General features: G+C 37.2%; 1 protein-coding gene across 3 annotated transcripts in view; it reads right to left on the bottom strand.

The window, feature by feature from the left end:
• Window positions 1-17,385, bottom strand: part of LRRC49 (leucine rich repeat containing 49) — a 131,962-nt gene that overhangs the window by 23,506 nt on the left and 91,071 nt on the right. For all 3 annotated transcript variants that reach the window (XM_081227435.1, XM_081227433.1, XM_081227434.1), the window contains 2 exons: window positions 9,915-9,998; window positions 6,150-6,310 (listed from right to left, as the gene is read on the bottom strand). In XM_081227435.1, coding sequence (XP_081083561.1) covers window positions 6,150-6,310; window positions 9,915-9,998 — 245 coding nt within the window. The remainder of the gene's footprint in view (window positions 1-6,149; window positions 6,311-9,914; window positions 9,999-17,385) is intronic.

Here is a 17,385-nt window from a genome sequence, read left to right as displayed (position 1 = left end):
AAAAGTAGGACTTAGTGATTGTCGAGAAGGAAGGAGAGGGAGGATTCAAGTGTTATTCAAATGTTTTAGACAAGGTGATGGAGTCACCTGGTCTAGGTTTTACCTCTGTCTAGTTTAAATTTATGCTCTAAGAAATGTGGTATTCCTCTATGGAGGATCTATGCTTTAAAATTTGTTTCTCCATGAAGCCCAATACATTTCCATGTATATTTCCCTACTCAAGTATTATTTATATAACAGTAGGCAGTTTGCCATCAAATAGGAATTCTCGTCAAGATCTTTACTGGTTAATTCCAAGTCCAAATGTTCATTTATCAAACTCAATCTTTATATAAGAATTAATCAGAAAACTATTCCATGCCTTCTTGATTAGTAGAGGACACTAAGACAGGGTGATTAACTTAATGCAACCCAGTAATGAGTCCCTGAAAGTCAGGCTAAATGAAGAATATACTCTTAAATGCCTATATGGAAAAAAAAGACAATATTTCAGAGGACTACAGGTTTTTAAAAAAATCTTTATGCATTCTATAACAGGCTAGAACAGAAAGACTTAAAATATTTCAGAAGTTTCTTTTCCCAGTGAATAAGTGGTGCTGATTCCTATAATAACATATTTTATGAATTTCTATTACAACATTCATAGGTGTGGAAATTCATTTTATGCATTATATTTTATTATAGTAGTGTTGGCTAAAATACCACAGTGTTCATAGACAGGAAATGACCAAAAATAACCCAGCTTCACTGCATGCATCCAATGTAAGCAAAGAAAACATTACACCAAGTACTTTCCCATTTCTGGCAAGGGAAAGAAACCTGTAGTATGTCACTTTACTACAGATATGTCCAAAGTACAGTGAACAGTGAAATCATTAATGGGATATACCAAAGTTTTACAGAATTTCTTCTGTTTATGTGCCTGTAATTTTTTCATGGATACTTATTTCCAGGCGTTTAGTTACACACCCACAAGCCAAAGGTCACAGACATTGTAACACAAGAATTAGCCACTTTTTTGGCATTATGAAATACTAAAGACTATAAATGGGATTGTTGAAAATGGAAAATCTTATGAAGCATTAAAAAACAAATTGGAACCCTAAGGAAGAGACTTTGTGGCCCTCTGACTAGCTTTCTACCTTCAGAGAGAGCCAGGCTTATATCATTCCCAAGAGATGAAATTTAATTATATTTTTAAAGACTTACAGAGAATGTAGTAATATAACTACTAATATTTAAAATGTTTCACTTTGTGCTTTCAGATAAAAAAGTAGACAGAATGAGCACATGTGTTTGAAACCTCTCCCTCTAAGGCCCCATTAAAGTAACTGAAATGTTATACAAACACAATAACAAGTAAAAAGGAAAGGGGGAGACAATCTTCAGCAAGAAGTTTCAACAAATTTCTGGGAGCTGGAAAGTGAAGAATTTTGAGTGAGGAAGAAGGACAAAGGAAGCCATAGCTTTGAATATGAACTGGAGACAAGAACAAAGATGGTAGCCAAGCTGCCCAGTAGAACTTCGGAAAGGAAAGAACAGAGATATGATGGAAGATGGGAATGAGAAGTGAGGGAGGGGCATTAATTGAAGATCTGCAAAAGGACCCTACTACCTACTTCTCCCACTGCCAATAAAACAGTCAGAGGGGCATTGCAGTTCAGTGGAAGAAGGAAAGAATACTCAATAAATAACACTGGGGCAACTGGTTATTCCTAAGGGGAAAAACAAATTTGACATCAGCCTCAAACTTAAAAACCAATTCCAAGTGTAATAAAGAATAAAATATGATAGGCAAAATTTTAAACCTTTAGGAAGACAAAATGGGAGAATATTTTTATAATCTCAATGTAGTAAAAGATTTTTCCCCTTAAACACAATCCAAATGGGTAAACCATAAAAGAAGAGATAATACATATTGGTATCTTCAAAATATAAATGACATTTAAAGTCAAAGAAATATATGATATTGCTTAGCGGGGAAGCAGAGAGTGGAAAGAGGGCCCAGGACCAAACTCAGAGGAATTCTACCATCTAGAGGTTGAGAGGATAGAATTACTTGAGGATATGAAAAAGACACATAATCCAAGTAAAAAGCAAAGGCTACTAGTAATATGATGTAAAATAATAAACTGTAAACAATGGTCCAAAAGGAAATAATGAGACTAAATTAGGTCAGGGACATAGAAAGCTTCAATAAGAGTGAATTCTATTCAAAAGATAAAAAGAGAAATTCAAAGAAATTGGAATGTGGTAAAGGCAGCATAAATTTCTTTGTTAAACAAACAAACAAAAACAACACAACAAAACAGGCCATCAGAAACCCCAGATAAAAAGAAACTATGTAAGAAAGGCACGGCTCAAATACAAAGCAAACTGAAGTGTGGCATGGTTTTGAACAAACTTTGAAGTGTAATCTTGGAATCTGATGCTAGGACTAGTCTCCTTGAATGGTTTAGGAAGCAGAAAATGAGATATAATCATAGTATACTACTTAACTCTCAAGTAAAAAATAGTTACATGATAGTTATATAATCACAGAAATTTAAACACTTTACCAGTTTTCAAACTTTAGATGCTACCAATTGACAAATGTTTTGGTTACAGAACAGATAAAAATGATACTGATCTTGAAATGTAAAAGAATAGCTCATAGAATACAGCAAAATTAGCATATCAAAGGAGAGAAACTCCATCCCTACAGAAGGCAACAAATACGATAGCACAAACTGTCAAAATCAACTTTTTCAGAATTCTGGAGTCTAAAAAAAATTACAACAACCAGGAGAATGATAAGTGAAGAAAAAAAGTGCTGAATTTTACTAAGAGAGTTCTGTGGCATTTTAACTTACCCTGCTACCATTCCCCACTCCCCAGCTCAGTGGCAGCCTTGAAGATGACAGTCCACATTCCTTGTGTAGGTTGCTGGTACCAGAGGAAGCCATACATACCTTATTATCAAAAAAATTGTTGTTATGTGTTTTGACACGTCTAATAGCTCCCCAAAGGATCAGCTCAAGGGATTGTCTTTGTTTTCCTGACTCAGAGCTTCCTCATGGCTGAGGTGGCTTCCCGGGCAGCATTTTTCAAAAGTTTTTTTTTTTTTTTCTTAAACAAATGTATTTATTTATTAATTTTTGGCTGCATTGGGTCTTTAGTTGTGGCGTACGGGCTTAGTTGCTCCGTGGCATGTGGGATCTTCTGGGCTCAGGGCTCGAACTCTTGTCCCCTTCATTGGCAGGCGGATTCTTAAACACTGCACCACCAGGGAAGCCCTCAAAAGTATTTAAAGGCAAAAACATATTTAGCTGCTGCCACATGGGCAAACATAGACAGACCAAAAAGACTGAGAAACAAGAGTCTGGGGAAGAAGATACTTAGGGAAAGAGGGACTTTGAGAAGCTCCTGTGTATTCCAGGGAATCTAGAGGGCAACATTTATGTCCACATTTATGTTCAGAAAAGACCTGAGAGGACCCTAAACAATCACCTCCAACTGTGGAAAGACAAAGAGAGATTCCTGAAAGCAACAAGAGAGAAATGACTAGTCTTGTAAAAGGAATTCTCAATAAGAGTAACAGCCAACTTCTCATCAGAAACCAAGCAAGGCAGAAGGCAGTGGGATGACACACCTAAAGTGCTGAAAGAAAAGAAAAAAACTGTTAACCAAGAATTCTATATCCAGCAAAACTGTACTTCAAAACTCAGGGAAAAATTAAGACATTTCTAGATAAACAAAAACTCTGAGAGTTCATTGCTAGTACACCTGCCCTTTAAGAAATGCTAAAAGTCCTTTAGATTGAAATGAAAGGACCCTAGACAATAACTCAAAGTCACATGAAGAAATAAAGAATACTGGAAAAAGTAATTACACAGATAAATATAGAAGCCGGTGTTACTGTATTTTTGGTTGGTAACTCCTCTTTTTTCCTATATGATTTAATAGACAAATGCATAAAATAATAACTATAAATCTATGCTAATGTCCACACAATGTATAAGGATGAAATCTGTGATAACAGCAACATAGAGGGGTGTGGAGCTATATAAGAACAAAGTGTGTGTATATTATTGCAACTAAGTTGGTATTAATGCAAACTAAAATGTTATACATTAAGATGTTAATTGTAATCCTCAGGGTAACAACTAAGAAAAAAAATACAAAATACACAGTAAAAGGAATGAGAAGGGAATTAAAATGTTACACTAAAAAATCAAACACAAAAGAAGAAAGTAATGGAGGAACTGAGGAACAAAGAAGATATACAAGTAGAAAAAAAATAGCAAAACGACCAAAGTAAGACCTTTCTCATTAGGATCTGATAGATTAAATTCTCCAACTAAAAGGCAGATATTAGCAGAATGGATTTTAAGAAAATGATTCAACTATATGTTTTCTACAAAATTAAAAGATACAAATAGATTGAAATTGAAAGGAAGGAAAAAGATATTCAAAGCAAATGGTAACCAAAAGAGATGTTATACAAGAAATTGTCACAGGAGACATGCAAGAGACATAGAAGGACATTTTATATTGATAAAAGGGTCAATTCATCAAGAACACATAAAAATTATACACATATATGCACTTAACACCTAAAATATATGAAGTAAAAACTGACAGAACTGAAGGGAGAAAGCCATAAATCTAAAGCCCAATGATATAGTTTTAATTTTATATAGTTCTAGCCAAGTAAAATTATATTTTGACATTTAAGTAATATTAAATAAAGCTTCAGGGCAATATAAGTGATATATCTGTTATACAAATCATCACTTAATTAGAATTTTAATTCTTGTTTCCTTATTTTTCTAGCTAAAAGATCTGAGAAACTCTACCATGTGGATACCCAAGCGAGCTGAAGGAGGTACATTGATCAATATAAATTAATCTTATAACTAAAATTGTAAAAGTATATTTGTCTTTGAAATATATGTCAAACTCTTTAACTCCAGTAAACTTCCAACATATTATTCTAATTCCTCTTCAATGACTTTATTGCATTCTTCACATATGGAAAGCTTAAAGAATACTGGCTGAAAACTTGAAATAAAAGCTATATTATATTTAGTTTGAAATGTGTTTCAGAATTTGGTTTGGTCATTAGATACCTGTGCATCAAGTGAAACAAAATTGCAGTGCATTCTACCTTTGATTTTTAGGTTTTATTTTTAAATTATATATATGTGTTTTTAAATTATAAATAAAATATGAAGATATATACGCTTTATATTCCTCTTATTTACTTGATTCTAGTATGCCTTCTTGAGAGGAAAAGAAACATGTGAAGTCTAGAAAGCGTCCTCAGATTTGCTCATAAATCAAGGGATATGTGTTATCTGACCAATGTGTCATAGAAGAAAGAGGCTGTGAGCCACTGGAATAGACAGATTTTATAGAACACAACTGGAGTAACTATCCAGATTTTATGCCGAATTGCTTAATACTACTAGTTAAGGAGTAAGGATTTGTGATAGCTACTGGGGAAACAACAGAGGTTAAGACAATCAGGATTCTTTTCCTTGAGAAGCTTACATTCTAGTGGGGAAGACAGTTATGAAACAACTAATTACCCACTATTTATTTAATTATGGTCATGATAAGTGCTAACAAGGGCAAGAGCAGAGTACTGGGAGAAAAAAAGGTATCTGATCTAGCCTAGTCTCCGGGAATTCGTTAGGGAAGGCTTTTCAGGGGAAGTGAGGTTTAAATTTAAGACCTCCAGGCTGAGTTGTAGTTAGCCAGGGTAGGGTGAGGGAAGTAGGGCAGGGGAGAATACAACTGTTTGTAAGAGAAGCGTTCTGAAGTAGGAAGTAACTGAACTGGAAATCACTGAGGCTGCAGCACAAGAATAAAGTGGCTGATGGTGTGGGGTACAATAGGTGAGGTGGGTAGAGGGTCTCATAGACTATATTAAGTAATCTAGATTTATTCCTATGAAAAATAAGAAACTACTGAAGGGTTTTTAAATTAGGGCTCAGCTTATATTTTCAATATTTCCATCTTAACTTTTAAAACCTACTGCTAATTTCAGTAGGTTTTTTTAAGAAAACTATCTTAAAATAATTATATGTCAAATGTTTTCCTGTTTCTGCTCCAAATTCAGTTCTCCAGAGATACTAGTATCTGGAAAGAATACCATTGCATACCCTGTTTCCTCTGGAAATGCAGAGATGGTGCTTCCATCGTTCTGACAGTGGTCCTGAGAGTCTGAATCTTTTCTATCTTGGTTTGTAGCAGCACTGGTAATTCGATGTTGTTGCAAGTCCCACTTCCGAGCTACGTTGTTAATTGTTAACCTTTTCTTCTCCTATGAAAAAGTTCATTGGGACAAGAATTACATGATGCAATTTTTGTAGCAGGAGAGTCCAAGGAGCATATTGTTTGTACTACTTATCACACCTTTAAAAGGAGTCTGTTACTTAAAAGTAGCTACCAAATATGTATTCTAAAACACAGTATAAGTGGCCTTTATTTAACCTATGCAATCAACCATCTTAACGATGCTCTATCATCCTTAACAAATTATATACAAACAATAATTACTTCCATTGGAGATAAGAAAATTCACTATTTGAACGTTTAATTCCACAGAAATTTATATATTCAAGCATTATGTGAAGTTTTAATTAGACAGAAAATTATGCCTTTGCGTTTAAACACAGCAAGAAAAAACTAATGATATTTTAATTTTCCTACTCAATAATTATGGCAAATATTATGGAATACACTGGGGGAGAAGGGAGGAAGGAGAGAGACTGATCAATGTTCCAAGCTTCACAGCATAAATTACAATGTCTGAAAATTAATAATCATACATAGACTATTAAATGAAGTTGTACTAGGTTGAAATATTTCTAGATAACTAGTAGCATCCTAGATTATCCATTATCAAAAGTTAACATTTTTAAATGGCATATTGATTAAATCAGAATGCTAAAAATGGACACTTACCCTTTTCTCTTTACTAAGAGAACAATCATCCAATGAAAAATCATCTGTGGATACTGATTCACCTGCTCTCTTTGGAGCCAGTGAAGGCTGTTAGGAAGATTCTTTGCCCATTCCCTCAGTGCATTCACACATGCAGAATACTTATGTTTAGTTCCACCTCTTTGCCTGTCTAAAATTTTAGATGTAGAAATGGCATTGGATAGGAATGAAAAGTGGTGACAAAGCTTAATTAAAACTAAACATTTTAAAAGTTCTATTTCTGCATTTAAAAATGTTTTAGGCATGGGTTCTTTTTTCTATTGCTTGGAATTTCAAATTTGTTTATATAATTAAATGGGTTATACTTAATATGTATATACTTCTGAACCTTTTTGACATTTTATGTATGTCCTTCTTATCTAAAGCAAGTAGGAATCTGCCATTTTACTATAAATTTTTCCCCCAAATCTATGATAAAAAGGCACCTTACCTTAAAGAATTCTATTTCAGTTATTTGCAGATGACTGGGACAAACCAATTCTTAATCTAAGCAATACCACTATTTTTACTCAGTACTAAGGCTACTTTGAAAGAGGCAGGGGCAGTGAGTAAATGGAGGATGGCTATCATGCTGGCTCCATGCATTTGGTTTTCTGGCTGACTTAGAGTCGGCAAAAATAAATATTCTAAATGAGGTAGATATAGCGATGCTTAGAAAAAAGGCACAAAAGTTTACACCATTGAGTATGCTAACGAATTTATAACAAGAAACTCTGAAAATGCAAACACTTTCCTACACCAATCCCAAAGTTAAGCTTTCTTTAATTGGGTTATTAAAATCAGATCAACACCAGGTTGACTAAGAAAATGGATATTTTCATTGAGGCCAAAAAAGGGAAGTCATATTTTAAAACAAGAGTGCAGTCTGGGGTCAGGTGGGGATTGCTGGTTGGCCAGGGGGCCAAACAAGGGCTCTAGGTGTCTGTGGAGCAAAAAGAAGAGGAGCAAAAGAAAGCCTAGAGATTCTGTAAGGCAAACGGGGGTACACCCCAAAAATTTCATGCTCAAAGATCATGGATGCATTTGGCATATATTAGTACAATCATGACTATAGTTAGACGGCAATTTGCCAAGTCTGTGTTAAAGTGACAATTATTTTAGAAGATGCCAACTTTCAGTTTCTGCCACTTGAGTCTAGTCTTTATAGTCCAAGCAATACCACACCAGTATATCCCATAACTATCACTTCCATTCATTTCCAAGTTTGAAAAGAAAATAGCAAGATAGAAAAGCGATAAGGCTGAAGATATAGGTCCATACACTCTTCCTGTCCCTCTATAACCACCCATCCCATTTTCTTAATGATCAATATGTGTTGTCACATGAAACAATCTCCAGTAAATGCTGAGGGTCTTTGATATCATGACCCTGAATCTGAGCTAGAGCTAGAATTCCTGATTTCCTATACTTTTCCTCTTACTAAAAAATTTTAAAACTAAATAACCCTCATAATTAAAGAGTCCTATTTAGCAACTTCAACAGAAGCATTAGGTATTTTTTGAAGTTTTCATAAAAATTTTCCAAACATCTAAAAAACATGTTAGCTAAAAATTTAATGGCATATTTCCAAAAATACTGATGGTTACAAGCAGCTGAATTGGGTATAAAACAAAAAATGTTCAGTTCAAAGATGGAGTCAAGTGCGATTTGTTGCCTATACTAGGTTCTACTTACACTGGAAGCCTTAGAGTTAAATCACCAGTAACAGCAAGTGAGAAAATTTTAGCATACTGAGTAACAGTTCTAATTACTTTTGAAGTAGCAGCCTTGAGCTGAGAGGGCTTGGGACCAAGTTTGTTTTATTTTGTTTTGTTTGTTAATTTTGGAGTAGTTTTCATAGAGTAAAACACACAGGTTCAAGTGTACTCTTTGATCAGTTTTGACAAATGGGTATATCTGTTAACTCATAACATTTCCATCACCCCAGTAAGTTCCCTAAGATACAACTTTGTATCCCTATTAGTCATTTTTTAAAATTCTGAATGCCATTTTAATTTTAAAAAGAAAAGCACCTACACAAGACAAGAATGAGTAATGGTAATGGGGGTGATATCCTTAGTTTCAGAACATAGTAGAATCATAATAAGAACTATAAACTTTAAGCTGTCTTTATTTATTATACTTATGTTAATATAAAATATTTTTAAAGAAAACATTTTAAGGAAATTAACATCTGATATGTTAAATAATTTAAAACCAGTTTAAAAAAACCTTTAATTCCTATACTCCTCAAAACCTTTACCACCTCTATATCAGAAAAGCTAATGGAGAAATTTTTTAAATGCAAAAAGCCATCATTAAAAAAAAACCCATGTAGCAGAGCTCATTAAAATATATCATTAAAGATGACAGTCTACTACAGCGGTTTCCAAAACGAAATGCACATGCCATGAGGATACACATGGTGATGTACTGGTGTGGAAAAAATTATAACTTGTTATATTTATTTTTAATCTCTTTTACAATTTCTATCTTTTTTTTTTTTTTTTGCGGTACACAGGCCTCTCGCTGCTGTGGCCTCTCCCGCTGTGGAGCACAGGCTCCGGATGCGCAGGCTCAGCGGCCATGGCTTCACGGGCCCAGCCGCTCCACAGCATGTGGGATCCTCCCGGACCAGGGCACGAATCGGTGTCCCCTGCATCGGCAGGCGGACTCTCAACCACTGCGCCACCAGGGAAGCCCTACAATTTCTATCTTTTGCATGTGTTTTATAATGTACATTATATTGTATTTCAGAAGTACAAGTTTGTTTATAGGTAGTAACTTATAAAAGTTTTAAGGGTGTTTGTTTATTCAAAACACTATTGATAGGAATGAAAAATTTACAGTTTGGAAACTACTTTTCTAGCTGATTAGCTAGCTAGCTTCAGTGTGTGTGAGTGCATGTGCACATATATGAATGTAGACATCACAGAAAATACCTTAAGCAAAGATTGCTTTTGACTTTCTCGCTTCTTCTCTTCCTCTTTTTTGGCTACAACAGATGCCATACGCCTTTCTTCTTCCTAAAAGAAAAATGTAAAAAAGTACTATTAAGTTTTTAACCTTTTTTATGCTAAATATCTTCAGTTCTCCAAGTCTGATTTTCTTTGTGAGAGACATACTACTTGCTAATAGAAAATATGCCCTCAAAGAAAAAGTTAGTATGTTCCTCTTTATTTTCTTCTTCCGTCTTAATTCTAAAAGAAACCTGTACATTCTTAACTCTGCTCCGCACTCTTGATGTGAGATAAACCTAACTAATACAAGAAAGAAAAAAGAATGAGAAGAGAAAAAAGAAAGGGGAAGCAGGTTTGTATAATTTTCTTTGTACTGTAGTTCCACATGGAGAGACTTAACAAACTTGCTAACATGAAGATAAAAAGGATAAAAATTATACTCTTAACAATCTTTATTTAATTTGTGGTTGCAAATCAGAGGGTTTTTTAAATGACAAAACAGCTGTGAAAGCTTTTAAAAACTCTCCATTGATATTAATAAATTATTCTCCATTAATATCATTACTTTTACTTTGTTTTTTTTTTTTTTTTTGCGGTACGCGGGCCTCTCACTGTTGTGGCCTCCCCCGTTGCAGAGCACAGGCTCCAGATGCACAGGCTCAATGGCCATGGCTCACGGGCCCAGCCTCACCGCGGCATGTGGGATCTTCCTGGACCGGGGCACAAACCCGTGTCCCCTGCATCGGCAGGCAGACTCTCAACCACTGCGCCACCAGGGAAGCCCTACTTTGTTTTTAAGTTGATTTGGCCAGTCTAATTTCTTCCATTCTAAAAACTATGAAATAATATTACTGTAATAACATTACAGTTTAGAAAGAAAAATTTTAAATCAGTCATAATCCTAACACCCTAACTCAAATATTATCATTTCTGTATCACCTTACAATACTCACTATGAGCAAATTTTTAAATGTTGCAATCTGTATACACAATCTGGATCATGTTTTTTTCCCTCTGAAGATTGGCAAATTTTAATAAAGTAAATTATAACCATGTAAGTTTTAATTTTTATTACCAAAAGATTTGTAGGCATTCAAAATGATGTCACAATTTGAGAAAACAATTTCTTCATAAAAGACAAACTTGAAAATATCTTCAGTGATAGAAAATTTAAAAAGTAATTCAGTACATTTGAAGGAGAACTTTTTAAGAAATAAAAAATTACAAAAACTGATATGAAAAATTTAATGGAGGTGGGTTGAAGAGCAGATTTTACACAGCTGAAGAGAGAATCAATTAACTGGAAAACAGGTCAGAAGAAATTTTCCTGTATGCTTTCATACTAGCCTATACTTGCCAATCACAGCACTTAACCTGTTTCATTTAAATTATTTCTGGTACTATCTCTCCCCTTTGCTGCAAATAGCTCCATGAAGGTATGGACCATGTCAGCTCCCCATTACACTGTAGATATTCAATAAACATATATTCAAGGAATGAATTATTGAATGTACATCTCTATACATCTATTCAATAATTTCCTAAAACTGAAACTACTAAATCAAGTGGTAGACATATTTCTAGGCCTTTTGATATGTTTGCAAATTGCCCTCCATACATGTAGTACTAATTGACACTTCTACCAGAAGCTAACATTTGATTAAAATATAATGGATAGTCATAAGAGTTGTTCGCCAAATATTCCTGTGTCTTCCCACATCCTGGCCACATTGTGAGATAGCACTTCATGCCCTTTTGAAGTTAGGTGAGGTCATGTGACTTGCTTTAGCCAACGTCATATGAAGAAAAGTGACATGTGTTTACTTTTGGGTGGAACATTTCAGACAATGATGACATAGCTATTCTCTCTCTCACCTCTACTGTAGAATTTGCAAAGCTCCAGAGGTTGGGTACTTTGAAGGCCTTGGTCCTGGAATGAGGACAACACAGAGTAAAGTTCCCAGATCACATACTATGGGCAGACTGACAGTATGAGCATGAAATAAATTTTGTGGATTTAATCCACTGAGGTTAGAGAAGTTGTTACTGTAATATAATCTAGCCTATTCTGATCAGTATATACATTATATTAGAATTAAAGAAGGTCAAAGAGATCACAAATATCTATTCTAGGGTGTGAGCCATTACAAATGCTTCTGAAAGCAAAGAAAGGACCTAGACTAAAGAAGTAAATAAAAAATGCATAAAGAGAAACTATCATGGAGTTAAAAAGGAAAGTAGAATGCATCTCCTGTAAAACTCTAATTTTAGAAATGAGGAAATGAATACTCTGAGAAGTTTAGTAAATTATACAAGGTCACACAGCTAGTGACAAAGCCAGGATCAGGACAAGAAATGATTTGTGAGAAATGCAGTTTGTATTTTTATAATAAGGATATATTTAAATGTGTCTTACTGATTTTAGAGAGATGGAAAAAGTGAGGTCAAAATTTAGTAGCAATCTGTCATATGATTTAGTTGCTTTAAAGGGAATGAAAATTTATGTGATTTTTGATGAATTTAAAGTATATTTTATGGACGGAGACCTTCAAGATGGTGGAGGAGTAAGACATGGAGATCACCTTCCTTCCCACAGATACATCAGAAATACAACTACATGTGGAACAACTCCTACAGAACACTTACTGATGCTGGCAGAAGACCTCAGACTTCCCAAAAGGCAAGAAACTCCCCAAGTACCTGGGTAAGGCAAAAGAAAAAAGAAAAAACAGAGACAAAAGAATAGGGACAAGACCTGCACCTCTGGGAGGGAGCTGTGAAGGAGGAAAAGTTTCCACACACTGGAAAGCCCCTTCACTGGCGGAGACCGGGGGTGGCTGAGGGGAAGCTTTGGAGCCATGGAGTAGAGCACAGCAACAGGGGTGCGGAGGGCAAAGCGGAGAGATTCCCGCACAGAGGATCGGTGCCAACCAGCACTCACCAGCCTCAGGGGCTTGTCTGCTCACCCGCTGGGGTGGGTGGGGGCTGGGAGCTGAGGCTACAGCTTCGGAGGTCAGATCCTAGGGAGAGGACAGGGGTTGCCTGCATGAACACAGCCTGAAGGGTGCTAGTGCATGACAGCTAGCCAAGAGGGACTCCGGGAAAAAGCCTGGAACTGCCCAAGAGCCAAGAGACGATTGGTTCAGGGTGCGCTAGGAGAGGGGATTCAGAGCACCACCTAAACGAGCTCCAGAGATGGGAGCAAGGCGTGGCTATCAGCGCGGACACCAGAGACGGGCATGAAATGCTAAGGCTGCTGCTGCAGCCACCAAGAAGCCTGTGTGCAAGCACAGGTCACTATCCACACCTCCCCTCCCGGGAGCCGGTGCAGCCTGCCACTGCCAGGGTCCTGTGATCCAGGGACAGCCTCCGCGGGAGAACACATGGCATGCCTCAGGCTGTTGCAACGTCATGCCGGCCTCTGCCACAACAGGCTCGCCCCGCATTCCGTTCCCCGACCACCCCCTGGCCTGAGTGAGCCAGAGCCCCTCATCAGCTGCTACTTTAACCCCATTCTGTCTGAAAGAAGAACAGATGCCTTCAGGTGACCTACACACAGAGGCGGGGTCAAAACCAAAGCTGAACCCCAGGAGCTGTGCAAACAAAGAGAAAGGGAAATTTCTCCCAACAGCCTCAGGAGCAGCAGATTAAATCTCCACAATCAACTTGATGTACCCTGAATCTGTGGAATACCTGAATAGACAACGAATCATCCTATAATTGACGGGGTGGACGTTGGGAGCAACTGTAGACTTGGGGTTTGCCTTCTATATCTAATTTGTTTTTGGTTTTATGTTTTTCTTAGTTTAGTATATAGAGTTTATTATCATTGGTATATTTGTTTATTGATTTCGTTGCTCTCTTCCTCTTTTTTAAATATATATATGTACATATATATATATTTTTTTGCTTTTTCTCTTTTTGTGAGTGTGTATGTGTATGCTTCTTTGTGTGATTTTTGTCTGTATAGCTCTGCTTTTACCATTTGTCCTAGGGTTCTATCTGTCCATTTTTTTTTCTTCTTTTTTTATTAGTATACTTTTTAGTGCTTGCTATCACTGGTGGATTTGCTTTTGTTTTCTGCTTGGTTGCTCTCTTCTTTCTTTCTTTTTTTTCTCTTTTTTATTACTTTTAAATTTTTCTTTTATTTTTAATAATTACTTTTTATTTTAATAACTTTATTTTATTTTTTCTTTCTTTCTTTCTTTCTTATTTTCTCCCTTCTTTTCTGAGCTGTGTGGCTGACAGGGTTTTGGGGCTCCAGCTGGGTGTCAGGCCTGTGCCTCTGAAGTGGGAGAGCCGAGTTCAGGTCATTGGTCCACCAGAGACCTCCTGGCTCCACAAAATATCAAATGGCGACTGCTCTCACAGAGATCTCCATCTCAATGCTAAGATCCAGCTCCACTCAACAACCAGCAAGTTACAGTGCTGGACACCCTGTGCCAAACAACTGGCAAGACAGGAACACAACCCCACCCATTAGCACAGAGGCTGCCTAAAATAAAAATAAAGTCACAGACACCCCAAAACACAGCACCGGATGTAGTCCTGCTCACCAGAAAGACAAAATCCAGCCTCATCCACCAGAACACAGGCACCAGTCCCCTCCACCAGGAAGCCTACACAAACCACTGAACCAACCTTAGCCTCTGGGGGTAGACACCAAAAACGATGGGAACTATGAACATGCAGCCTGCAACAAGGAGACACCAAACACAGTAAGTTAAGCAAAATGAGAAGACAGAGAAACACACAGCAGATGAAGGAGCAAGGTAAAAACCCAACAGATCACACAAATGAAGAGGAAATAGGCAGTCTACCTGAAAAAGAATTCAGAGTAATAATAGTAAGGATGATCCAAAATCTTGGAAATAAAATGGAGAAAATAAAAGAAACGTGTAACAAGGACCTATAACAACTAAAGAGCAAACAAACAATGATGAACAACACAATAAATGAAATTAAAAATTCTCAAGAAGGAATCAATAGCAGAATAACTGAGGCAGAAGAACAGATAAGTGACCTGGAAGATAAAAAACTGGAAATAATTACCGCAGAGCAGAATAAAGAAAAAAAGAAAGAAAAGAACTGAGAAGAGTCTCAGAGACCTCTGGGACAACATTAAACGCACCAACATATGAATTATAGAGGTCCCAGAAGAAGAGGAGAAAAAGAAAGGGACTGAGAAAATAACTGAAGAGATTAGAGTCAAAAACATCCCTAATAGGGCCTCCCTGGTGGCGCAGTGGTTGAGAGTCCGCCTGCCGATGCAGGGGATACGGGTTCGTGCCCCGGTCTGGGAGGATCCCATATGCCGCGGAGCGGCTGGGCCCGTGAGCCATGGCCGCTGGGCCTGCGCATCCGGAGCCTGTGCTCCGCAACGGGAGAGGCCACAGGAGTGAGAGGCCCGCATACCGCAAAAAAAGAAAAAAAAAAAAAAAAACATCCCTAATATGGGAAAGGAAATAGTCGATCAACTCCAGGCAGTGCAGAGAGTCCCATACAGGAAAAATCCAGGGAGAAACATGCCAAGACACATATTAATCAAACTATCAAAAATTAAATACAAAGAAAAATATTAAAAGCAGCAAGGGAAAAACAACAAATAACATACAAGGGAATCCCCATAAGGTTAACAGCTGATCTTTCAGCAGAAACTCTGCAAGCCAAAAGGGAGTGGCAGGACATATTTGATGAAAGGGAAAAACCTACAACCAAGATTCCTCTACCCAGCAAGAATCTCATTTAGATTCGGCAGAAAATTAAAAGCTTTACAGACAAGCAAAAGCTAAGAGAATTCAGTGCCACTAAAGCAGCTTTACAACAAATGCTAAAGTAACTTCTCTAGGCAGGAAACACAAAAGAAGGAAAAGACCTACAATAACAAATCCAAAACAATTAACAAAATGGTAATAGGAACATACATATCGATAATTACCTTAAATGTAAATGGCTTAAATGCTCCCACCAAGACATAGACTGACTGAATGGATACAGAAAGAAGACCCATATATATGCTGTCTACACACGACCCACTTCAGACCTAGTGACACATACAGACTGAAAGTAGGGGATGGAAAAAGATGTTCCATGCAAATGGAAATCAAAAGATAGCTGAAGTAGCAATTCTCATGTCAGACAAAAACAGACTTTAAAATAAAGACTATTCCAAGAGACAAAGAAGAACACTACATAATGATCAAGGGGTCAATCCAAGAAGAAGATATAACAATTTTAAATGTTTATGCACTCAACATAGGAGCACCTCAATATGTAAGGCAAATGTTGACAGCCATAAGAGAGGAAGTCATAGTAGGGGACTTTAACACCCCACTTTCACCAATGGACAGATCATCCAAAATGAAAATAAATAAGGAAACACAAGCTTTAAATGATACATTAAACAGGGCTTCCCTGATGGCGCAGTGGTTGGGAGTCCGCCTGCCGATGCAGGAGACGTGGGTTCGTGCCCCGGTCATGGAGGATCCCACGTGCTGCGGAGCGGCTGGGTCCGTGAGCCATGGCCGCTGGGTCTGCGCGTCCGGAGCCTGTGCTCCGCGATGGGAGGGGCCGTGGCAGTGGGAGGCCCGCGTACCGCAAAACAAACAAACAAACAAACAAAAAAATATGGGACTCATAGATATTTATTTGGGCTTCCCTGGTGGCGCAGTGGTTGAGAGTCCGCCTGCCGATGCAGGGGACACGGGTTCGTGCCCCTATCCCGGAAGATCCCACATGCCGCGGAGCGGCTGGGCCCGCGAGCCATGGCCGCGGAGCCTGTGTGTCCGGAGCCTGTGCTCCGCAACGGGAGAGGCCACAGCAGTGAGAGGCCCGCGTACAGCAAAAAAAAAAAAAAAAAAAAAAAAAAAAAAAAAAGATACATTAAACAAGATGAACTTAATCGATATTTATAGGACATTCCATCCAAAAACAACAGAATACACTTTCTTCTCAAGTGCTCATGGAACGTTCTCCAGGATAGATCATATCTTGGGTCACAAACCAAGCCTTGGGAAATTTAAGAAAATTGAAATCGTATCAAGCATCTTTTCCAACCACAACACTATGAGAGTAGATATCAATTACAGGAAAAAATCTAAAAAATATAAACACATGTAGGCTAAACAATACACTACTAAATAACCAAGAGATCACTGAAGAAATCAAAGAGGAAATCAAAACATATCTGGAAAAAATTGACAATGACAACACGACGACCCAAAACCTATGGGATGCAGCAAAAGCAGTTCTAAGAGGGAAGTTTATAGCAATACAATCCTACCTCAGGATACAAGAAACATCTCAAATAAAACAACCTAAACTTACACCTAAAGCAATTAGAGAAAGGAGAACAAAATAACCCCAAAGTTAGCAGAAGGAAGGAAATAATAAAGATCACATCAGAAATAAATGGAAAAGAAATGAAGGAAACAATAACAAAGATCAATAAAAC

The sequence above is a fragment of the Mesoplodon bidens genome (assembly GCF_964165515.1).
Source record: "Mesoplodon bidens genome assembly, chromosome: 3".
Lineage (NCBI taxonomy): Eukaryota > Metazoa > Chordata > Mammalia > Artiodactyla > Ziphiidae > Mesoplodon > Mesoplodon bidens.
This window is presented reverse-complemented; position numbering and strand designations above follow the sequence as displayed.